The sequence below is a fragment of the Nerophis ophidion genome, linkage group LG24 (genome assembly GCF_033978795.1).
Source record: "Nerophis ophidion isolate RoL-2023_Sa linkage group LG24, RoL_Noph_v1.0, whole genome shotgun sequence".
NCBI classification, from domain to species: domain Eukaryota; kingdom Metazoa; phylum Chordata; class Actinopteri; order Syngnathiformes; family Syngnathidae; genus Nerophis; species Nerophis ophidion.
Genome location: NC_084634.1, coordinates 33,981,774 through 34,007,629, shown reverse-complemented (window position 1 = coordinate 34,007,629; position 25,856 = coordinate 33,981,774). Strand labels below are relative to the sequence as shown.

Genomic DNA, 25,856 nt, shown 5'->3' with positions numbered 1-25,856 from the left:
CCACTAGGAGGCGACCCAAGCCTAAGAACTGATTGCTTCTGCTGGGCAACAAGTCATAATTGCCTAGCTAGTATTATAATATATTTTTATAGCAATTTTTTTAAAACTATAATGTAAGTTGGAATAATTTCAACTCAATATGTAGTGTGTATTACTGTAAATGGAAAAACAGTACTGCTGTTTTTAATGGTAAAAAAAAAAAAAGCAGCTCAGTTGCCAGATTTTTACAGTCAAATTTAGTTGTTTTTTTACTGTAAAAAAAAGCAATTTTACAGTAAAATTTTGGCACCCGAGCTGCCATTTTTTTTTTTACCACAACATTACAGTAAAAAAAAAAGTTTTTTGTTTTCCATCCATCCATTTTCTACCGCTTATTCCCTTTCGGGGTCGCGGGGGGCGCTGGCGCCTATCTCAGCTACAATCGGGCGGAAGGCGGGGTACACCCTGGACAAGTCGCCACCTCATCGCAGGGCCAACACAGATAGACAGACAACATTCACACTCACATTCACACACTAGGGCCAATTTAGTGTTGCCAATCAACCTATCCCCAGGTGCATGTCTTTGGAAGTGGGAGGAAGCCGGAGTACCCGGAGGGAACCCACGCATTCACGGGGAGAACATGCAAACTCCACACAGAAAGATCCCGAGCCTGGATTTGAACCCAGGACTGCAGGACCTTCGGATTTGAACCCAGGACTGCAGGACCTTCGTATTGTGAGGCAGACGCACTAACCCCTCTGCCACCGTGAAGCCCCAATTTGATGGATAACTTGCTTCAAAATCATTATTATTAGTATTTACTTCTATTTTTTTTTTAAAAACGGTCTGAATATTTGATAATGTATTTTTGCATAATTAACACTAAATTGGCCCTAGTGTGTGAATGTGAGTGTGAATGTTGTCTGTCTATCTGTGTTGGCCCTGTGATGAGGTGGCGACTTGTCCAGGGTGTACCCCGCCTTCCGCCAGATTGTAGCTGAGATAGGCGCCAGCGCCCCCCGCCACCCCAAAGGGAATACGCGGTAGAAAATGGATGGATGAACATCAAATATGTTGTCTTTGTAGCATATTCAATTGAATATGGGTTGAAAATGATTTGCAAATCATTGTATTCTGTTTATATTTACATCTAACACATTTTCCCAACTCATATGGACTTGGTATGTGACAGTTTTTACTAACCTTAGCTTACTACCCTTTTTCGTCTAATTTTGCACCTTTTTTTTTTCCCAATTTCCACAGCTATATGAAAGATGTTGACTGTTATCATGCTATCGTTAGCACACATGCTAAGTGTTAGCATTTTTATGCAAACATGCTGCTGTTTTAGCCTAACTCTGTGGCTCATTTTGTAAAGTTACACCTAAAACGTACGCATTTAGACACTCTGAACCATCTAATAAGGTCCAGGGCACAGATGCAGGCCCATACATTTTTTTTTAGTTTTTAACATTATTTCCAGGCTTTCAAGGGCCAAATAAAATGAAGTGGCGGCCCACATCTAAAACGGCCTTCTTTCATCTCCGTAATATCGCTAAAATTCGCTCCATTCTTTCCACTAAAGACGCTGAGATCATTATCCATGCGTTTGTTACGTCTCGCCTCGATTACTGTAACGTATTATTTTCGGGTCTCACCATGTCTAGCATTAAAAGATTACAGTTGGTACAAAATGCGGCTGCTAGACTTTTGACAAGAACAAGAAAGTTTGAAAATATTACGCCTGTACTGGCTCACCTGCACTGGCTTCCTGTGCACTTAAGATGTGACTTTAAGGTTTTACTACTTACGTATAAAATACTACACGGTCTAGCTCCATCCTATCTTGCCGATTGTATTGCACCATATGTCCCGTCAAGAAATCTGCGTTCAAAGGACTCCGGCTTATTAGTGATTCCTAGAGCCCAAAAAAAGTCTGCGGGCTATAGAGCGTTTTCCGTTCGGGCTCCAGTACTCTGGAATGCCCTCCCGGTAAAAGTTCGAGATGCTACCTCAGTAGAAGCATTTAAGTCTCACCTTAAAACTCATTTGTATACTCTAGCCTTTAAATAGACTCCCTTTTTAGACCAGTTGATCTGCCGTTTCTTTTCTTTCTCTTCTATGTCCCACTCTCCCTTGTGGAGGGGGTCCGGTCCGATCCGGTGGCCATGTACTGCTCGCCTGTGTATCGGCTGGGGACATCTCTGCGCTGCTGATCCGCCTCCGCTTGGGATGGTTTCCTGCTGGCTCCGCTGTGAACGGGATTCTCGCTGCTGTGTTGGATCCGCTTTGGACTGGACTCTCGCGACTGTGTTGGATCCATTATGGATTGAACTTTCACAGTATCATGTTAGACCCGCTCGACATCCATTGCTTTCCTCCTCTCCAAGGTTCTCATAGTCATCATTGTCACCGATGTCCCACTGGGTGTGAGTTTTCCTTGCCCTTATGTGGACCTACCGAGGATGTCGTAGTGGTTTGTGCAGCCCTTTGAGACACTAGTGATTTAGGGCTATATAAGTAAACATTGATTGATTGATTGACATCTGGCGGAGTTTGACATCTGTGGCTTAGTAGGTCATTAAATAAACGCAAGTAACCAGAAGGCATATGTTATTTTTAAAACATTATATTCCAAACAAAAATGTCCTTAAAACAGCATGAACCATTCTAAAAAAAAAATTTAAAAAAAGATACAGCTTAGACAGGCTGTCCCAATGTGGGTGACCCTAATATGTCCTGTGTGCTATCAAGTCAACAAATACACATCCAATGAAAAAAAAATATCATTTCTACACTCGAATCCAAGGAAGCACGAACAGAACTGGATTGTAAATAGCTTGCATCGTCATGGCAACAGGATTTCAGCGCCCGATGGATGGTTATGAGACCCGTGGTCCCATTTAAACAAAAAAACGGCAACACTTTGAATTATTTGGTATTTCTAGTCGTCGGACCTTATAGCTTGCAAAGGCACTGTATCGAAAAATAAGTATAAAATCACTAAAAACCTCTTTGAGGCTCTTAGAAGGCAACACCGAACACGGACAGGAGGATTGCATCCCTGAGGCGCCAGACAGTATAAAAATATTTCATCATAATATATGAGAAAGAACAACTATTAAATATTATAAAATAGATTTGGTAAGGGTGGGGGTTGAGAAAAATATAGTTTTTTTGGTAAAGGCAGAAATGGTCCTGGCCTGGCTCCTTCAATCAGGCCTACGAGGGTCCTAGAGCCTGCTTCAAAAAAAAAGGCCTCCTGAGGTCAGCATTTGGACTTTCCTGGGTTTTATCTCATGGTACCCAAAGGAGCAAAGACCACGGAGGGAATTATTTGGTCCTTAAGTCTGCAGGGGCTACAGACCACCCGAAAAATCAGATAAGTTTGGCGTCCAAAGCCTCGGTCAGTAATACCGATTGAGACTCCGCGTCCCGGGGATGTCGGGCTGCCCGTTCATCCAGATCTCCCTGATGATCCGCTCCCGTTCCTCCAGCCGCTGCGCTCGCTCCAGCTCCTCCGCCGAGGTGAACACGTTCATGTTGAGCGTGCGCTCGAAGCGCCGGTGCCGCCGCGCCGACAGGTCCGAGGCGGTGTCCCAGTCCGAGTCCGAGTCGCTGGAGTCGGAGGAGGAGGCCGCCGGGCGCGTGCGTTTCTTGGCCGGGGGACGCCGGCGGGGCTGGCAGTCGGTGCGGCAGGAGATCTGGACCACCAGTGCGAAGAGGGTGAGGAAGAGGCCCAGACAGACGCCGCAGACGAAGAAGAGGGCTGCCCTCTCTGGGTGGTCTGTTGAGGAGATAAGGACCACCGGTTACGACATCAATGTTTCATATCAAATATTCTACACTAGACTCTAGTTCAGAGGTGCCCAAAGTTTTTAAAGTAAACGACTGATGACTGTAAGCACCTTCCGTTGAGAGGGCAATCAGGTTTCTTGCGACAGTTACATTCATTATTGGTTTCAGAGTCGTTTAGCCTGGGGGTAGGCAGTCCTTTTGCAATTGCTTTGTTGTCGTTTACCAAGCAAAAGTAACACGCAAGGACATTAACACATCCGACACGTACGTAGGATTAACTGAAGGAGCGTTCAAAACAAGATGGAATAATCACAACGCCTCCTTTAGAAACCAGACTTTGCGGAATTCTACAGAACTCAGCAAACACATTTGGAACCTCAAAGACAATAATGTTGAATATTCAATAACATGGCAAATTCTTGCATCCAGCACACCTTACAACAGTGGTAATAAAAGATGCAACCTATGCTTAAAAGAGAAACTGTTTATTATATATCATCCAGATCTATCATCCCTCAACAAGCGCAGTGAAATCATTTCAACATGCCGCCACAGACGGAAACACCTCCTAGGTAACACATGAGCCAATCACCACACCCTACGCCTGCCTGTACCCACTCACTCTGTGCTCTATATAAACCATTGTATGTGAATGCTTCCATTAAAATCTCCTGATGATTGAGGGAACCCCTCATGAAACAGTTCTGTAGAGATGAAGTAGCCTTGGGATTTTTTCCCACACCTACATACATATATATATATATATATATATATATATATATATATATATATATATATATATATATATATATATATATATATATATATACAGTATATGTCTGAATTAGATTATCCAGAGAATAGTGCTTGATACCGTGGTAGAGCGCAGTATGTGTGGGAAAAATCACAAGACTACTTTGTCTCTACAGAGCTGTTTCATGAGGGGTTAAGAGGGGAGGAGTATATTTAAAGCTAAAATTCACCAAGTCAAGTTTTTCACATACAGTATATTATATATACTGTATTGCCGGCAGTAAGTCGAACACGTTTCCAGTGAGGGTTGGACTCCGCCAAGGCTGTCCTTTGTCACCGATTCTGTTCATAACTTTTATGGACATAATTTCTAGGCGCAGTCAAGGCGTTGAGGGGTTCTGGTTTGGTGATCGCAGGATTAGGTCTCTGCTTCTTGGAGATGATGTGGTCCTGATGGCTTCATCTGACCGGGATTTTCAGCTCTCACTGGATCGGTTCGCAGCCGAGTGTGAAGCGACCGGAATGAGAATCAGCACCTACAAGTCCGAGTCCATGGTTCTCGCCCGGAAAAGGGTGGAATGCCATCTCCGGGTTGGGGAGGAGACCCTGCCCCAAGTGGAGGAGTTCAAGTACCTAGGAGTCTTGTTCACGAGTGAGGGAAGAGTGGATCGTGAGATCGACAGGCGGATCGGTGCGGCGTCTTCAGTAATGCGGACGTTGTACCGATCCGTTGTGGTGAAGAAGGAGCTGAGCCGGAAGGCAAAGCTCTCAATTTACCGGTCGATCTACGTTCCCATCCTCACCTATGGTCATGAGCTTTGGGTCATGACCGAAAGAATAAGATCACGGGTACAAGCGGCCGAAATGAGTTTCCTCCGCCGTGTGGCGGGGCTCTCCCTTAGAGATAGGGTGAGAAGCTCTGTCATCCGGGAGGAACTCAAAGTAAAGCCGCTGCTCCTTCACATCGAGAGGAGCCAGATGAGGTGGTTCGGGCATCTGGTCAGGATGCCACCCAAACGCCTCCCTAGGGAGGTGTTTAGGGCACGTCCAACCGGTAGGAGGCCACGGGGAAGACCCAGGACACGGGAAGACTATGTCTCCCGGCTGGCCTGGGAACGCCTTGGGATCCCCCGGGAAGAGCTAGACGAAGTGGCTGGGGAGAGGAGAGTCTGGGCTTCCCTGCTTAGGCTGCTGCCCCCGTGACCCGACCTCGGATAAGCGGAAGAAATGGATGGATGGATGGAAGTATTTCACATACAATATATATATATATATATATATATATATATATATATATATCTGGATTATCCACAGAATAGTGCTCGATACCGTGGTAGAGCGCAATATGTAGGTGTGGGAAAAATCACAAGACTATCTCATCTCTACAGAACTGTTTCATGAGGGGTTCCCTCAATCGTCAGGAGATTTCCTGACGATTGAGGGAACCCGTCATGAAACAGTTCTGTAGAGATGAAGTAGTCTTGTGATTTTCCCCACGCATACATGTATATACATATAAGAAATACTTGACTTTCAGTGAATTCTAACTATATATATATATATATATATATATATATATATATATATAATAAATACTTGAATTTCAGTGTTCATTTTTTTACACATATACACACATATAACACATCTACTCATTGTTGAGTTAAGGGTTGAATCGTCCATCCTTGTTCTATTCTCTGTCACTATTTTTCTAACTACCACTAATTCTTCCCGGAGGCTATCCAGGTCCAATCGCAGCTGCGGCTTGGAATTTACAAGCGTATTTCTTCATCTTACTGGTCGTCGGCGTCGCCACGGCTGTACCTTCCTCGTTCTTCTGCTTCCTCTCCTTGTTGTGTGTGCAGTTGTACACTGCACTCTCTAAAAGCCGTAGACGTTATTGTCACATACAGTGGGGCAAAAAAGTATTTAGTCAGCCACCGATTGTGCAAGTTCTCAAATGATGACAGAGTTCTGTAATTTTCATCATAGGTACACTTCAACTGTGAGAGACAGAATGTGAACCCAAAAAATCCAGGAATTCACATTGTACGAATTTTAAATAATTTATTTGTAAATTATGGTGGGCAATTTTACTTCAAACAAGGAAGATCCCTGGCTCTCACAGACCTGTAACTTGTTCTTTAAGAAGTTCTTCTGTCCTCCACTCGTTACCTGTATTAATGGCACTTGTTTGAACTCGTTATCTGTATAAAAGACACCTGTCCACAGCCTCAAACAGTCAGACTCCAAACTCCACAATGGCCAAGACCAAAGAGCTGTTGAAGGACACCAGGAAAAGAATTGTAGACCTGCACCAGACTGGGAAGAGTGAATCTACAATAGGCAAGCAGCTTGGTGTGAAAAAATCAACTGTGGGAGCAATTATCCACTGATAATCTCCCTCGATCTGGGGCTCCACGCAAGATCTCATCCCGTGGGGTCAAAATGATCTTAAACGGTGAGCAAAAATCCCAGAACCACACGGGGGGACCTGGTGAATGACCTGCAAAGAGCTGGGAACAAAGTAACAAAGGTTACCATTAGTAACACACTACGCCAACAGGGAATCAAATCCTGCAGTGCCAGACGTGTCCCCCTGCTTAAGGCAGTGTATGTCCAGGCCCGTCTGAAGTTTGCCAGAGAGCACATGGATGATACAGCAGAGGATTGGGAGAATGTCATGTTATTAGATGAAACCAAAATATAACTTTTTGGTATCAACTCAACTCGTGGTGTTTGGAGGAAGAAAAATACTCAGTTGCAGCCCAAGAAAACCATACCTACTGTGAAGCATGGGGGTGTAAAACATGCTTTGGGGCTGTTTTTCTGCTAAGGGGACAGGACGATTGAATCGTGAGATTTTGAGCTAAAACCTCCTTCCATCAGTGAGAGCTTTGAATGGTTGACAAAATACTTATTTTACACTATAATTTACAAATACATTTTTTAAAATTCCTACAATGTGAATTCCTGGATTTTATTTTCACATTCTGTCTCTCACAGTTGAAGTGTACCTATGATGAAAATTACAGACCTCTGTCATCATTTTAAATGGGAGAACTTGCACAATCGGTGGCTGACTAAATACTTTTTTGCCCCACTGTATATACAAAAGTTTACATACATTTGTAAAGAACATCATGTCATGGCCGTCTTGATTTTAAAATATTTTCTACAACTCTTATTGTTTTGTGATAGAGTGATTGGAGCACATGTCGGTTACAAAAACATTCGTGAACTTTGGTTCATGAATGGTTGAATTTTTGACCACTCTTGACAAATTGGTGCAGTTCAGCTATATGTGTTGGTTTTCTGACATGGACTTGTTTCTTCAGCATTGTCTAAGTCAGAACGTTGGTAAAGCCATTCTAAAACCCTAATTCTAGCCTGATTTGGCCATTCCTTTTGACAAAAAATGGTGAAGTTCCGCTACATTTGTTGGTTTTCTGATATGAACTTGTTTCTTCTTAAAGTCAGAACTTTGGTAAGGCCATTTGTTGTGGGCGTGGCCTGCGGACCTGCAGCGAAGCAGGGTGTGGCAGAACCGGCTTTGAGAGTAGCGACAGCTGAGAGTGTTTGTCTAATCACCTGTCGCTCTATTAAAGGCAGCAGTCGGGGAGGAGAGGGGGAGTTGTAGATGGCGGTTGGCGAAGCACGAGGGGAGCGAGAGCAAGACGGACCACTCTTAGGGAAACCATTCATGTGCTCGATCGAAGAACGACAATTGCTGGAAAGCACATAAAGACTTTGCACGATCTGGCGTTTATTGTAAAATAAACATTATTGTTGACCCTGAAAAGGATTGGTGATGTCTGTGACTGGTGGCGACTTCCACACCATTCTAAAACCTTAATTCTGGCCCGATTTAGCCATTCCTTTACCACTTTACAGGTGTTTGGGGTCATTGTCCTGTTGGAACACCCAACTTCCCCCAAGACCCAACCTCCGGGCTGATGATTTTGGGTTGTCCTGAAGAATTTGGAGGTAATCCTCCTTTTTCATTGTCCCATTTAGTCTCTATTGCACCATTTCCATTGGCAGCAAAACAGGCAAAGAGCATAATATTTCCACCACCATGCTTGACGGTAGGCTTGGTGTTCCTCCACCTTCCCTATCGACTGCTGGTCTCTCGTGCGCTTCCGAGGTGAGGACCTTTTCTCCTCCAAACAGCTCAATTTTGTTTCATCTGACCACAGAACTTTCCTCCAGAAGGTCTTATCTTTATCCATCTGATTAGCAGCAAACTTTAGACCAGCCTTAAGGTGTGGCTTCTGGACCAAGGGCTTCCTTCTTATATGGTAACCTCAGTCCATAGCGATGCAAAACACGCTTGACTGTGGACACTGACACCTGTGTTCCAGAAGCTTCCAATTCATTGCAGACCTGCTTTTTGGTTGACTCTTGATCATCCTGACAAAGTTTCTCTCAGCAGCAGGTGATAGCTTGCGTTTTCTTCCTGATCGTGGCAGTGACAAAACTATGCCATGCACTTTATAATTACGAACAATTGTCTGCACAGTTGCTCTTGCAACCTTAAGATGCTTTAACATGGCTCCAAGTGACTTGTTCAAGTCAATTATTCATTTTTTTCAGATCTGTGCTGAGTTCCTTTGACTTTCCAATTGGTGCGTTTGTAACCAAGTCTAATGACTGCATCACATGAGCCCTGTTTGAATGGGCTCAGAGAAGTCAACAGGTGTCGTCAATCATAATCACTCACAGGAAGTTAAGAAACCATGCCATGAAGCTCATTTGTACATTTCTTACATCACCAAAATGTATAATTAATTATTGGAAACTCAAGACAGCCATGACATTATGTTTACAAGTGTATGTAAACTTTTGACCACCACTGTAATATATATATATATATATATATATATATATATATATATATAAATATATATATATATATATATATATATACATACATACAAACCTCGTTTCCATATGAGTTGGAAAATTGAGTTAGATGTAAATATAAACGGAATACAATGATTTGCAAATCCTTTTCAACCCATATTCAGTTGAATATGCTACAAAGACAACATATTTGATGTTCAAACTGATAAACATTTTTTTTTTGTGCAAATAATCATTAACTTTAGAATTTGATGCCAGCAACATGTGACAAAGAAGTTGGGAAAGGTCGGCAATAAATACTGATAAAGTTGAGGAACGCTCATCAAACACTTATATGGAACATCCCACAGGTGTGCAGGCTAATTTGGAACAGGTGGGTGCCATGATTGGGTATAAAAGCAGCTTCCATGAAATGCTAATATAATTCACAAGAAAGGATGGGGCGAGGGTCACCACTTTGTAAGCAAATTGTCGAACAGTTTTAGAACAACATTTCTCAACGAGCTATTGCAAGGAATTTAGGGATTTTACCATCTACGGTCCGGAAAAATCATCAAAAAGTTCAGAGAATCTGGAGAAATCACTGCATGTAAGCGATGATATTACGGACTTTTGATCCCTCAGGCGGTACTGCATCAAAAACCGACATCAGTGTGTAAAGGATATCACCACATGGGCTCAGGAACACTTCATAAAACCACTTTCAGTAACTAAGGTTGGTTGCTACATCTGTAAGTGCAAGTTAAAACTCTGCTGTGCAAAGCAAAGCCCATTTATAAACAACATCCTGGAACGCCGCCGGCTAGGCTGGGCCCGAGCTCACCTAAAATGAACTGATGTAAAGTGGAAAGGTTTTCTGTGGTCTGGCGAGTCCACATTTCAAATTATATTTGAAAACAGAGGACGTGGTGTCCTCCAGAACAAAGAGGGAAAAAAACATTCGGATTGTTATAGGCGCAAAGTTCAAAAGCCAGCATCTGTGATGGTATGGGGGCGTATTAGTGCCCAAGGCATGGGTAACTTACACATCTGTGAAGGCACCATTAATGCTGAAAGTTACATACAGGATTTGGAACAACATATGTTGTCATCCATGGACGCCCCTGCTTATTTCAGCAAGACACTGCCAAGCCGTGTGTTACAACAGCGTAAAAGAGTGCAGATACTAGACTGGCCTGCTTGTAGTCCAGACCTGTCTCCCGTTGAAAATGTTGGCGTAAAATACCACAACGGAGACTCCGGATTGTTGAACAACTTAAGCTGTACATCAAGCAAGAATGGGAAAGAATTCCACCTGAAAAGATTAAAAAATGTCTCCTTAGTTCCCAAACGTTTACTGAACGTTTAAAAGGAAAGGCCATGTAACAGTGGTAAAAATTCCCTTGTGCCAACTTTTGCTGTCATTCAATTCAAAGTTAATGATTATTTGCACACAAAAAAAACATGTTTTTCAGTTCGAATGTTAAATATCTTGTCTTTGCAGTCTATTCAATTGAATATAAGTTGGGAAAAGGATTTGCAAAGCATTGTGTTCTGTTTGTATTTAAAAATCACACAATGTGCCAACTTCACTGGTTTCGGGTCTTGCATTATCAAACAGAAATGAAGATTAGAAAAAGGTCCTACTTGAGACGTATGTGAACGCTGCCAGCGCGTTGCTAATGAGGGCCATGCCGGAGCCGGAGCCGGAGGTGGAGTTGATAATGGGATTTATCTCCGGGGGCCTCAACGACGGACTCTCTCCTCCCCCTTCCCTGTCGACCTCCGGATACCTCTCCTGGTTGCCGCTGGTCTCTCTGGTGCGCTTCCGATCTGCAGTGAGAGGAAAACGTCAGGAAAAGGCCTGAGCCAAAACAGAGTGGGAGGTTCACAACTGCGTCCTCTTGAGTTTCAACCACATGTGTCATCAGTTGGGTCATTTACTGTTAAGAACGCCACTTTTGAGTCATCCACAGCATCATGTGTGGGTGTATTTTTAGAGAAATGTTTCCGATAAAAGCTGCACCACACGCATGTTTAGTCTTCCGATCCAAACAAAAAACAATACGTCACCCAACCCGCAATAGTCCATTCTTAGGTCGGCTCTTATAACAACAGTACCTTTAACCCCATAAATAACAAATGCAGAGATAAACAAAACCTTAAAGGCCTACTGAAATTAGATTTTCTTATTTAAACGGGGATAGCAGGTCCATTCTATGTGTCATACGTGATCAAATATTGCCATATTTTTGCTGAAAGGATTTAGTAGAGAACATCGACGATAAAGTTCGCAACTTTTGGTCGCTAATAAAAAAGCCTTGCCTGTACCGGAAGTAGCAGACGATGTGCACGTGACGTCACGGGTTGTCGGGCTCCTCACATCCTCACATTGTTTATAATCATGGCCACCAGCAGCAAGAGCGATTCGGACCGAGAAAGCGACAATTTCCCCATTTTTTTATTTATTTATATATATATTTTTTTTATTAAATCGACATAAAAATACACAAGATACACTTTCCATTAGTGCATCAACCCCCCAAAGAAAACCCTTCCCTCCCCCATTCACACTCATCCACACCCACTCACACAAAAAAGGGTTGTTTCTTTCTGCTACCAAAATTCTGGTTCCCACAACATATTTCCCCATTAATTTGAGCGAGGATGAAAGATTCGTGGATGAGGAAATTTAGAGTGAAGGACTAGGGGGAAAAAAAAAAAAAAAAAAAAAAGGCGATTGCAGTGGGAGCGATTCAGATGTTATTAGACACATTTACTAGGATAATTCTGGAAAATGTCTTCCCAACGTGTCCTGGGTCTTCCCCGTGGCCTCCTACCGGTTGGATGTGCCCTAAACACCTCCCTCGGGCGTTCGGGTGGCATCCTGACCAGATGCCCGAACCACCTCATCTGGCTCCTCTCGATGTGAAGGAGCAGCGGCTTTACTTTGAGTTCCTCCCGGATGACAGAGCATCTCACCCTATCTCTAAGGGAGAGCCCCGCCACACGGCGGAGGAAACTCATTTCGGCCGCTTGTACCCGTGATCTTATCCTTTTGGTCATGACCCAAAGTTCATGACCATAGGTGAGGATGGGAATGTAGATCGACCGGTAAATTGAGAGCTTTGCCTTCCGGCTCAGCTCCTTCTTCACCACAACGGATCGGTACAACGTCCGCATTACTGAAGACGCCGCACCGATCCGCCTGTCAATCTCACGATCCACTCTTCCCTCACTCGTGAACAAGACTCCTAGGTACTTGAACTCCTTCACTTGGGGCAGGGTCTCCTCCCCAACCCGGAGATGGCACTCCACCCTTTTCCGGGCGAGAACCATGGACTCGGACTTGGAGGTGCTGATTCTCATTCCGGTCGCTTCACACTCGGCTGCGAACCGATCCAGCGATGTCTCCCGGCTGGCCTGGGAACGCCTCGGGATCCCCCGGGAAGAGCTAGACGAAGTGGCTGGGGAGAGGGAAGTCTGGGTTTCCCTGCTTAGGCTGTTGCCCCCGCGACCCGACCTCGGATAAGCGGAAGATGATGGATGGATGGATTCTGGAAAATCCCTTATCTGCCTATTGTGTTGCTAGTGTTTTAGTGAGATTAAATAGTACCTGAAAGCCGGAGGGGTGTGGCCACGGGTGTGTTGACCGCGAGTGTCTCTGATGGAAGTCACGCAGCTGCAGCAGGTAGGTATGTAGGCAGGTAGGTCTTTATTGTCATTGCAACAAGTACAACGGACCTTTGTTTTCAGCACAAACCCGTTCAAGATTAGGCAAACAAACAGGGTACAGGGTTACAGAACAAGAACGCTGATAAGTCGCCATAAGGCGCCCCGTAAAAGATGGGAAAAAGTAAAGGCTTGGGAAGGATGAGTAAAAAAATATAATCCAGACTGGGCTCCTAAGGGGGCCCAGTTCGGAGTGAAAAAAAAGCTCCATAGCAAAGCACATATACGTATTACAACATACATCTCGAGATATCTAGCAATACAGGGAAGGTGGTTCAAGGTCATTGTGGTAGGTCGCAGCTCTCAGTCGCTGACCATCCATTCATCACCTCTACGGGATTAGCGTCGAGTTCGTCGGATTGGGGGACAGGAGGGTGTATGTGTGGCGTGTATAAGCCCATAGTGTGTCTCTGTTCCGCGGCTTTGATGTATTGCAGTCGCTAGTCCAAAGTCCACAACAACAGGTGTGTGTCCATGAGAGACAAGAAGGGAGTTTGTTGTGTCTTCGCTGCAGTGATCTTCGGGGGACTCTCGAAGCCAGGGAACAATCCAAGTTAGAATGATTTGTATGCGGGTGAAAATAAAATTTGCTTTTCACTCTAAAACTGTCTATGACTGGTCCTCAAAACTGCGGGGTAGACAGTCCGATGTAATCCACAGTTCTTCCCGCATCCTCCAATCATTTGTGGCAGCTTTGGAGTACTTTGAAGACTGCCAGCAACTTCCAATTTGTCGACAAACCAGAGCAACGCTTACTCCAATCAGCAGATGTCCTGTTGTCATAATTCCGAATAGGTGGATATCTTCACGTCCTCGACAGAAAAGGGTCGCCAGGCACGCGCCACTCCTTCTTCTCCCAAGATACCGTCGTGTGTCCAGCAACAAACGCGTCGTCACGACAAGCAGGTTCCCCCAAACCCAAGATCTTGTCCATTTTGTTGAGGCCAGTTAAATAGTTCCAATGTTTAGATTTGGAGAGCAGTGCAAAAAGAGGCAACAAGAAAGTTATGACAAGACAAAACAAAGAAGCAAGCAGGAGGGATAACGGAGAGGAAAGGGCAGCGTCCGCCCTCGATGAGTGCCAGAGAGAGAGAGAGGAAAAAAAAAAAAGAGCCGACTTAATATCACAATGTTCACATCCAAAAACTTGCTGGTTGACGAAGAGAAACATGTTCGCTTGACCGCTCTGTGTTAAAGCTTCACAAGAAACAAAGAAACACCGGCTGTGTTTTGGTTGCTAAAGACAGCTGCAATCCACCGCTTTCCACCAACAGCATTCTTCTTTGACGTCTCTATTATTAATTGAACAAATTGCAAAAGATTCAGCAACACAGATGTCCAAAATACTGTGTAATTTTGCGATGAAAAGAGACGACTTTTAGCCGTAAGTCACAACATAAGCGTCAACATTCCGCAACGTTTTCAACAGGATACCTCACAGGAAATTTAAAATTGTCATTTAGTAAACTAAAAAGGCCGTATTGGCATGTGTTGCAATGTTAATATTTCATCATTGATATATAAACTATCAGACTGCGTGGTCGGTAGTAGTGGCTTTCAGTAGGCCTTTAAAGATAAAAATCTAAATTGTGCGCTGCTCGCATCATGTAAATCCCTTCTGGTGAAATTTTTGTCATAGTGGGTGACTATTATTTAGTCCAGTGGTTCTCAATCTTTTTTCAGTGATGTACCCCCTGTGAACATTTTTTTAATTCAAGTACACCTTAATTAGAGCAAAGCATTTTTTTGTGGAAAAAAAGAGATAAAGAAGTACAAACCCCGTTTCCATATGAGTTGGGAAATTATGTTACATGTAAATATAAATGAAATACAAAAATTTGCAAATCCTTTTCAACCCATATTCAGTTGAATATGCTACAAAGACAACATATTTGATGTTCAAACTGATAAACATTTTTTTTTTTGCAAATAATCATTAACTTTAGAATTTGATGCCAGCAACACGTGACAAAGAAGTTGGGAAAGGTGGCAAAAAACACTGATAAAGTTGAGGAATGCGCATCAAACACTTATTTGGAACATCCCACAGGTGTGCAGGCTAATTGGGAACAGGTGGGTGCCATGATTGGGTATAAAAACAGCTTATAAAAAATTCTCAGTCTCTCAAAAGAAAGGATGGGGTGAGGTACACCCCTTTGTCCACAACTGTGTGAGCAAATAGTCAAACAGTTTAAGAACAACGTTTCTCAAAGTGCAATTGCAAGAAATTTAGGGATTTCAACATCTACGCTCCATAATATCATCAAAAGTTTCAGAGAATCTGGAAAAAAATCACTCCACGTAAGCGGCATGGCCGGAAACCAACATCGAATGACTGTGACCTTCGATCCCTCAATCTCTAAAGGATATCACCACATGGGCTCATGAACACTTCAGAAAACCACTGTTACTATATACAGTTCGTCGCTACATCTGTAAGTGCAAGTTAAAGCTCTACTATGCAAAGCAAAAGCCATTTATCAACAACATCCAGAAACGCCACCGGCTTCTCTGGGCCTGAGATCATCTAAGATGGACTGATGCAAAGTGGAAACGTGTTTTGTGGTCTGACGAGTCCACATTTCAAATTGTTTTTGGATATATTTGACATTGTGTTATACGGACCAAAGGGGAAGCAAACCATCCAGACTATTATCGACACAAAGTTCAAAAGCCAGCATCTGTGATGGTATGGGGGTGCATTAGTGCCCAAGGCATGGGTAACTTACACATCTGTGAAGGCACCATTAATGCTGAAAGGTACATACAGGTTTTGGAACAACATATGGTGCCATCGAAGCGCCGTCTTTTTCATGGACGCCCCTGCTTATTTCAGCAAGACAATGCCAAGCCACATTCAGCACGTGTTACAACAGCGTGTCTTCGTAAAAAAAGAGTGCGGGTACCTTCCTGGCCCACCTGCAGTCCAGACCTGTCTCCCAAAGAAATCTTTAACATCAATATTTATCGAACACGTCCACAAAAAAATCAAGCTGTCAACACTGAATATTGCATTGTTGCATTTTTTTTCACAGTTTATGAACTATACATTCATATTTTGTTGAAGTATTATTCAATAAATATATTTATAAAGGATTTTTGAATTGTTGCTAATTTTAGAATATTAAAAAAAATCTCACGTACCCCTTGGCATACCTTCAAGTACCCCCAGGGGTACGCGTACCCCCATTTGAGAACCACTGATTTAGTCAACTGTCATAATTGTAGAGACTTTAACTAAGGCGTCAGACCTTTGATCTGATAAAAAAAACGATTGAAACTGGAATTGTTCATTCCCTTCTGAAAAGTCATAATCACACACAAAAGGTAAAAGTAATTTAGGATTATCATATTTTCCTGAAGGAACTCTCCTGAAGGAATCAATAGAGTAATATCCATCCATCTATCTATCTATCTATCTATCTATCTATCTATCTATCTATCTATCCATCTATCTATCTATCAATCAATCAATCAATCAATCAATCATTTGGCTGGTTTCAACAGATCAAGGGTGTGCATGGCAAAGTTGAAAGTTAAAGCTTTTCTGTAAATACTATTAAAAAACCTAATCTCAGTTCTGTTTGTGTATAATGGACTGGACTCTCACAATATTATGTTAGATCCACTATGGACTGGACTCGCACACTATTATGTTAGATCCACTATGGACTGGACTCTCACACTATTATGTTAGATCCACTATGGACTGGACTCTCACACTATTATGTTAGATCCACTATGGACTGGACCCTCACAGTACTATGTAAGATCCACTATGGACTGGACTCTCACACTATTATGTTAGATCCACTATGGACTGGACTCTCACAATATTATGTTAGATCCACTATGGACTGGACTTTCACTATTATGTTAGATCCACTATGGACTGGACTTTCACTATTATGTAAGATCCACTATGGACTGGACTCTCACACTATTATGTTAGATCCACTATGGACTGGACTTTCACTATTATGTAAGATCCACTATGGACTGGACTCTCACACTATTATGTTAGATCCACTATGGACTGGACTCTCACAATATTATGCTATATCCACTATGGACTGGACTCTCACACTATTATGTTAGATCCACTATGGACTGGACTCTCTCACTATTATGTTACATCCACTATGGACTGGACTCTCACTATTATGTTACATCCACTATGGACTGGACTCTATTATGTTGGATCCACTATGGACTGGACTCTCACCATTATGTTAGATCCACTATGGAAAAGACTCTCACACTATTATGTTAGATCTACTATGGACTGGACTGACACTATTATGATAGATCCACTATGGACTGGACTCTCAGTAGTATGTTGGATCCACTATGGACTGGACTCTCACACTATTATGTTAGATCCACTATGGACTGTCCATCCATCCATTTTCTACCGCTTATTCCCTTTCAGGGTCGCGGGGGGCGCTGGCGCCTATCTCAGCTACAATCGGGCGGAAGGCGGGGTACACCCTGGACAAATCGCCAGCTCATCGCAGGGCACTATGGACTGGACTCTCACTATTATGTTAGATCCACTATGGACTGGACTCTCACTATTATGTCAGACACACTATGGATTGGACTCTTACAATATTATGTTAGATCCACTATGGACTGGACTCTCACTATTATGTCAGACCCACTATGGATTGGACTTTTACAATATTATGTTAGATCCACTATGGACTGGACTCTCACTATTATGTCAGACCCACTATGGATTGGACTCTTACAATATTATGTTAGATCCACTATGGACTGGACTCTCACAATATTATGCTAGATCCACTTGGTCACCTGGTTCAATGGACGAAGGGAACAAGCAGTAGAAATGGATGGACGGATGTTTCGAGGAGAAAAGGTGAGGCCTTCAAATCCCAGGAACACGATTCCTACCGTCAAGCATGGTGGTGGTAGTATTATGCTCTGGGCCTGTTTTGCTGCCAATTCCACTGGTGCTTTACAGAGATTAAATAGGACAATGAAAAAGGAGGATTACCTCCAAATTCTTCAGGACAACCTAAAATCATCAGCCCGGATGTTGGGTCTTGGGCGCAGTTGGGTGTTCCAACAGGACAATGACCCCAAACACACTTCAAAAGTGGTAAAGGAATGGCTAAATCAGACAAGAATTAAGGTTTTGGAAAGGCCCTCCCAAATTCCTAACTGTGTGGACAATGCTGAAGAAACAAGTCAATGTCAGAAATCCAACAGAATTTAGCAGAACTGCACCAATTTTGTCACGAGGAGTGGTTAAAAAAAAATCAACCAGAAGCTTGTGGATGGCTACCAAAATTGCCGTATAACAGTGAAACTTGCCAAAGGGACATGGAACCAAATATTAACATTGCTGTATGTATACTTTTGACCCAGCAGATTTGCTCACATTTTCAGTGGACCCATAATAAATTCATAAAAGAACAAAACTTCATGGATTTTTTTTTGTGACCAACAAGTATGTGCTCTAATCACTCCATCACAAAAAAAATAAATAGTTGTAGTTGTATTGGAAACTCAAGACAGCCATGACATGATGTTCTTTACGAGTGTATGTAAACTTTTGACCGCGACTGTATGTTCTGTTAAACCCTTAACTGTTGGTGCTTTTGTTACATTTTTTTGTTGTTGGACACAACAATAATAATAATAATAATAATAATAATATATTTTATTTTTAAAAATCACTTTAAATTGAGCAAACAACCTCAAAGTGCTACAGTGTATTAAACAAATGAAATAAAATAATATAAACTAAAAACACTAAAACAGCCTAATAGTTAGAACTAGTATGCATATATCTATAAAAAGGTTTTTTAAAAAAAAAAAAGGGTTTTTAAGCCTTTTTTAAAAGTATTCACAGTCTGTGGTGCCCTAAGGTGGCCAGGGAGAGCATTCCACAGGCTGGGAGCGGCAAAGCAGAAAGCCCGGTCTCCCATAGAGGTGTCATGTGGAGGATTTGGGGGTGAGTGGTTCTTTGAGGTAGAGGGGGGCATTTTCATTGAGGCACTGGTGGGTTAGTAGGGAGACTTTGTATTCAATCCTGAGTGGAACAGGAAACCAGCGAAGGGATTTGAGAGTTGGTGTGATATGGTCGTATTTCCGCACTCTCATCAGGATCCTCGCAGCACTATTCAACCCGCTTTAAGACACCTAGCCAACATTTATTTAAAGGCCTACTGAAATGTGATTTTCTTATTTAAATGGGGATAGCAGTCTTGATCATTTTGCGATATTGCCATATTTTTGCTGAAAGGATTTAGTAGAGAACATCGACGATAAAGTTTGCAACTTTTGGTGCTGATAAAAAAGCTTTGCCTGTACCGGAAGTAGCAGACGATGTGCGCGTGACGTCACGGGTTGTAGAGCTCCTTACATCTGAACATTGTTTGCAATCATGCCACCTGCAGCTAGAGCGATTCGGAACAGAGAAAGCGATGATTTCCCCATGAATTTGAGCGAGGATGAAAGATTCGTGGATGAGGAAAGTGAGAGTGAATGACTAGAATTAAAAAAAAAAAAAAAAAGGACTAGAGGGTAGTGGAAGCGATCTGGGTAGGGAAGATACTGTGAGAGGCGCCGTGGCAGCCGTGGGGGTGGCAGGATCACTCGGCCAGGCCCAACCGCAACAAGGGATAGAGCCATACCGCTTTGAACCCAACGGTGACGGTCAGGAGGACGCTGCTGATACTGATGCTGGAGCAGCACACAAGATAGATCGCCTTCAGAATACAGGTAACATGTTATTTATTAAAACACATAATTCACTGTACTTTGTGTGTGTGGTCCAATCCAACAGTGTTCACTTGACATCTCTGTTCCATAGTAAAGCTGGACCGTCATCTTTGGGGAATGTAAACAATGAAACACCGGCTGTGTCTGTGTTGCTAAAGCCGGCCGCAATACACCGCTTCCCACTAACAGCTTTCTTCTTTGATGTCTCCATTGTTCATTGAACAAATTGCAGAAGAGTAACCAACACAGAGTCCAGAATACCGTGGAATTTTGCGATGAAAACAAACGACTTAATAGCTGGCCACGAGGCTGGGAAAAAATGTCCTCTACAATCCAAAAAAAAAAGGGGAAAGTTCAGGGATTTTTTTTTTTTTTTTTAACAAAATGTGTCATCTTCCACCCTCACATATTTTGTCACGTATCACTCCATCAGAGATGGAAACTGGTTTTTCCAGATGAGCCGGAAAACTTCTGAGAGAAGGTGAAGGCCGAGGCAAACATCCTCCTCGTTTGTTGGGCTATTCTTCTCTTCCGCACACAAGCCGAGTAATTAGACTTCTGGGTGCAGCCCGCCTTCCCTCATGAATACGTCTTTGTTCACGTCTCGCTCTCGTCATGTCGACTTTTGGCTGACTGATTTAGACCGTGGTCACGTTTAAGTGCATCCACTGACTTGCACATTTTAAGGCCGGTGATCATATATCAGAAGAGAGAGAATCCATAAGGAAACCGAAGTACAAAACCCAAAACCAGTGACGTTGGCAGCAACACATTAACAAAAAAGTAGTTTTAACATGTGGCTTGGCTTTATCTTGCTGAAATAAGCAGGGGCGTCCATGATAACGTTGCTCGGATGGCAACATATGTTGCTCCAAAACCTGTATGTACTTTTCAGCATTAATGGTGCCCATCACAGATGTGTAAGTTACCCATGCCTTGGGCACTAATACACCCCCAAACCCTCACATATGCTGGCTTTTGAACTTTGCGCCTATAACAGTCCGAATGGTTCTTTTCCTCTTTGGTCTGAAGTATACAACATCCACAGTTTCCAAAAACAATTTCAAATGTGGACTCGTCAGACCACAGAACACTTTCCTATTTTGCATCAGTCCATCTTAGATGAGCTCTGGCCCAGCGAAGTCGGCGGCGTCCCTGGGTGTTGTTGATAAATGGCTTTGGCTTTGCATATTAGAGTTTTAACTTGCACTGTCGTTATGTCAGATATTTGTATTTTTGTTCTTGAAAAGTGCTTTATCCCTATTGACTCAAAACACTTTAGATAGTGAACCCCATTATCTCCAAAACCAGTGAAGTTGGCACGTTGTGTAAATGGCAAGTTCGGATGGTACATTTCCTCCTTGGTCCGGAGTATAAGACGTCCACAGTTTCCAAAAACAATTTCAAATGTGGACTCGTCAGACCACAGAACACTTTTCTATTTTGCATCAGTCCATCTTAGATGAGCTCGGGCCCAGCGAAGTCGGCGGCGTCTCTGGGTGTTGTTGATAAATGGCTTTGGCTTTGCATAGTAGAGTTTTAACTTGCACTGTCTTTATGTCAGATTTTTGTATTTTTGTTCTTGAAAAGCGCTTTTTCCCTATTGACTCAAAACACTTTAGATAGTGAACCCCATTATCTACAAAACCAGTGAAGTTGGCACGTTGGGAAATGGTAAGTTCGGATGGTTCTTTTCCTCCTTGGTCCGGAGTATAAGACGTCCACAGTTTCCAAAAACAATTTCAAATATGGACTCGTCAGACCACAGAACACTTTCCCTCTTTGCATCAGTCCATCTCAGATGAACTCGGGCCCAGCGAAGTCGGCGGCGTTTCTGGGTGTTGTTGATAAATGGCTTTGGATTTGCATAGTAGAGTTTTAACTTGCACTTACAGTTGTCGCGACAAACTGTTATGTTAGATTTTTGTATTTTTGTTCTTGAAAAGCGCTTTTTCTTTATTGACTCAAAACACTTTACACAGTGAACCCCTTTATCTATAAAACCAGTGAAGTTGGCACGTTGTGTAAATGGCAAGTTCGGATGGTTCCTTTCCTCTTTGGTCCGAAGTATACAACATCCACAGTTTCCCAAAAAATTTGACACGTGGACTCGTCAGACTACAGAACACTTTCCCTCTTTTCATCAGTCCATTTCAGATGAACTCGGGCCCAGCGAAGTCGGCGGTGTTTCTGGGTGTTGTTGATAAATGGCTTTGGCTTTACTTGGTAGAGTTTTAACTTGCACTTACAGATGTAGCGACAAATTGTCGTTATGTCAGATTTTTGTATTTTTGTTCTTGAAAAGGGCTTTTTCTCTATTTACTCAAAACACTTTACATAGCGAACCCTATTATCTACAAAACCAGTTAAGTTGGCACGTTGTGTACAATGTAAGTTTGGGTGGTTCTTTTCCTCTTTGGTCCGGAGTATACGACGTCCACAGTTTCCAAAAACAATTTGAAATGTGCAATCGTAAGACCACAGAACAGTTTTCCACTTTGCATCAGTCCATCTGGGATGAGCTCAGGCCCAGCGATGCCGACAGCCTTTCTGGGTGTTGTTGATAAATGGCTTTGGCTTTGCATATTGGAGTTTTAACTTGCACTTACAGATGTAGCGACTAACTTTCATTATGTCAGATTTTTGAATTTTTGTTCTTGAAAAACGCTTTCTCTATCGACTCAAAATACTTTACATAGTGAACCCCATTATCTACAAAACCAGTGAAGTTGGCACGTTGTGTAAATGGTAAGTTCGGATGGTTCTTTTCCTCCTTGGTCTGTAAGACACGACGTCCACAGTTTCCAAAAATAATTTGAAATGTGGTTCTTTTCTTCTTTGGTTCGGAGTATACGACGTCCACAGTTTCCAAAAACAATTTGAAATGTGGCAACAAACTGTCGTTACTGACAGTGGTTTTCTGAAGTGTTCCTGAGCCCTTCTGGTGATATCCTTTACACACTGATGTCGCTTTTTGATGCAGTGCCGCCTGCTTTTACTATGTGTAAACCAGGGGTCTTGTTCCACAGCCATACAGATCACACTGATGGTTGTGATATAAAACAACTTTAACACTCTTACTAATATGCGCCACACACTGTGAACCCACACTAGACAAGAATAACACATTTCTGGAGAACATCGGCTCTGTAACACATTATAAACGCAACATAACACTTACCCAGAATGCAATGCATCCATGACTTTTACCGGCTATATTATACACCCTGCTAGCCCCAAACCCTGCAACCCCCTTCTCGGTGCGTCGGTTGAGGTGGGCGGGGTTGAGGGCGCGTGTATAATATAGCCAAGAGTCATGGATGCATTGCATTGTGGGTAGTTGTTATGTTGCGTTTGTAATGTGTTACAGAGCCGGTGTTCTCCAGGAATGTGTTTGGTGTGGGTTCACAGAGTGTGGCGCATATTAGTAAGAGTGTTAAAGTTGTTTTATATCACAACCATCAGTGTGATCTGTATGGCTGTGGTATGTCCTGATTTATATTGGGAACGGTCTAGTGTTGAATTCTCAGATCCTGATACAAGTGCAGTTTTTGCTCACCTGGAACAGCGTCGGGTCGTTTGACCGCGGTTCCCTGAGGAGGGCTGTCTCCTACGATGTTGGGGTCATGGGCGTTGGATGGCGAGGAGTACACAGGTGGTTTGGAGCTTTGTTCCTGCAGTAACTTTTTCGGGACTATACAGGGAAGGAAAGAAGAAGACAAAAGAGAACGTCAGACCCTGCAGTATCGCAGCGACGGTATCATGCACTGCCCTTTACTTTTGCAGCATCAGGTGATCCTACAATAACCATACATCAAAATAGGTTTGTCTAAGGCAGGGGTCAGCAACCCGCTGCTCTATAGCGCCGCCCTAGTGGCTCCCTGGACCTCTTTAAGAGATGTGTGAAAATTGGGAAAGATGAAGAAGAAAACATTTTGTTTTAATACATTTTCTGGAGGTGAACAAACATGACACAAACCTTCCTAATGGTTAGAAATCCTTCCCCTTCCATTTTCTACCGCTTATTCCTTTTTGGGGTCACGGGGGGTGCTGGCGCCTATCTCAGCTACAATCGGGCGGAAGGCGGGGTACACCCTGGACAAGTCGCCACCTCATCGCAGGGCCAACACAGATAGACAGACAACCCCCATCCATCCATCCATTTCCTACCGCTTATTCCCTTTTAGGGGTCGCGGGGGGCGCTGGCGCCTATCTCAGCTACAATCGGGCGGAAGGCGGGGTACACCCTGGACAAGTCGCCATCTCGACAACCCCCTGTTTGTATTAAACATGCTTCACTGATGAGAGGATTTGGCAAACACCGTTTTGTCCCACTAATTTCAGCGATCCTTGAACTCATCGTAGTTTGCTTACATGTCAACCAATCAATCAATCAATGTTTATTAATATAGCCCTAAATCGCAAGTGTCTCAAAGGGCTGCACAAACCACAAGGACACCCTTCGTGTACAACTTTCTCCGATGCTGCCACAGAAAGACCTGTTTTACGCCACTCCTTCTTTGTTTCATTTTGTCCACCAAACCTTTTATGCTGTGCGTGAATGGCAAAAGGTGAGCTTTGTTGATGTGCTTATCAGGCATATTTGGTCACTCCGTGACTGCAAGCTAACCAATGCTAACATGCTATTTAGGCCCGCTGTATGTATATTTTGCATCGTTATTCCTCGTTTGTGTCATGTTCTGTGGTCACGTTTTGTTTAGTTAGGTTCTGTTGATTTAAGACTCTTTTTTTAGTTCCTGTTTACGACCGATGAGTTCACCAGTACTCATTTGGACTCACGCACTTATTTGTGTAGGACTCACGCACCTGCGTTAATCATGTCAATTTAAGCTAAATCAATGCTAACATGCTATTCAATCAAGCTGTATGTACATATTGCATCATTAGGCCTCGTTTGTAGGTACATTTGAGCTCATTTAATTTCCTTTACTTATGTCCTCTGCGTATTTAAATCATATTTGCATGTCTCATGACACATTATCTGTATGTAATAATGGCCACATTCCTTATAGTTTGTGCGCCATGTTGTTCCAGACCACAGCAAACTTTACCCAGCTTGCAAATATTGTAATAAATCCTTTAGAAGAAGACAGCCTGCATATCTATACCTTTGGCCATTCTGAGCCAGTCATTTCCGGAAGTTATCTCATCCTGTGAGAAGCCTTCATCTTACTAATGATTTCAAAAGTTGCAAAAATCTGGAGAAAAAAAACTAAAATACAACATTTCTGTCAACGACGATTTGATAGTAGGCTAATATAGGTAATATAGACACTTATATCATGGGTTGCTTTCACTGTAAGACTTATAAAAGACTTTTAAAGTCATTTTAATAGTAGGCTAATACAAACAATATAGACACTTGCGTCATGTGTTGCCTTCATTATTACACTTATATAAGACTTTTAAAGTCATTTTGATAGTACGCTAATATAACTAATATAGACACTTACGTCATGTGTTGCCTTCATTATAACACTTATATAAGACTTTTAAAGCCATTTTGATAGTAGGCTAATATAACTAATACAGACACTTACGTCATCAATAAAGTACTTTCTATTCTATTCTATGTGTTGCCTTCATTACAACACTTATATAAGACTTTCAAAGTCATTTTGATAGTAGGCTAATATAACTAATATAGACACTTACGTCATGTGTTGCCTTCATTATAACACTTATATAAGACTTTTAAAGTCATTTTGATAGTAGGCTAATATAACTAATATAGACACTTACGTCATGTGTTGCCTTCATTATAACACTTATATAAGACTTTTAAAGTTATTTTGATAGTAGGCTCATATACCTAATATAGACACTTACGTCATATGTTGCCTTCAGTATAACACTTATATAAGACTTTTAAAGTTATTTTGATAGTAGGCTCATATACCTAATATAGACACTTACGTCATATGTTGCCTTCAGTATAACACTTATATAAGACTTTTAAAGTTATTTTGATAGTA

General features: G+C 42.5%; 1 protein-coding gene across 3 annotated transcripts in view; it reads right to left on the bottom strand.

Annotated features, from left to right (window-relative positions):
• Positions 1-2,595: 2,595 nt before the first annotated feature.
• LOC133542623 (protein eva-1 homolog C) overlaps positions 2,596-25,856 on the bottom strand; it is a 302,063-nt gene continuing 278,802 nt past the window's right edge. For all 3 annotated transcript variants that reach the window (XM_061886903.1, XM_061886904.1, XM_061886906.1), the window contains 3 exons: positions 23,420-23,554; positions 11,023-11,208; positions 2,596-3,769 (listed from right to left, as the gene is read on the bottom strand). In XM_061886903.1, the coding sequence (XP_061742887.1) occupies positions 3,390-3,769; positions 11,023-11,208; positions 23,420-23,554 (701 nt within the window). In that variant the 3' untranslated portion in view covers positions 2,596-3,389. The remainder of the gene's footprint in view (positions 3,770-11,022; positions 11,209-23,419; positions 23,555-25,856) is intronic.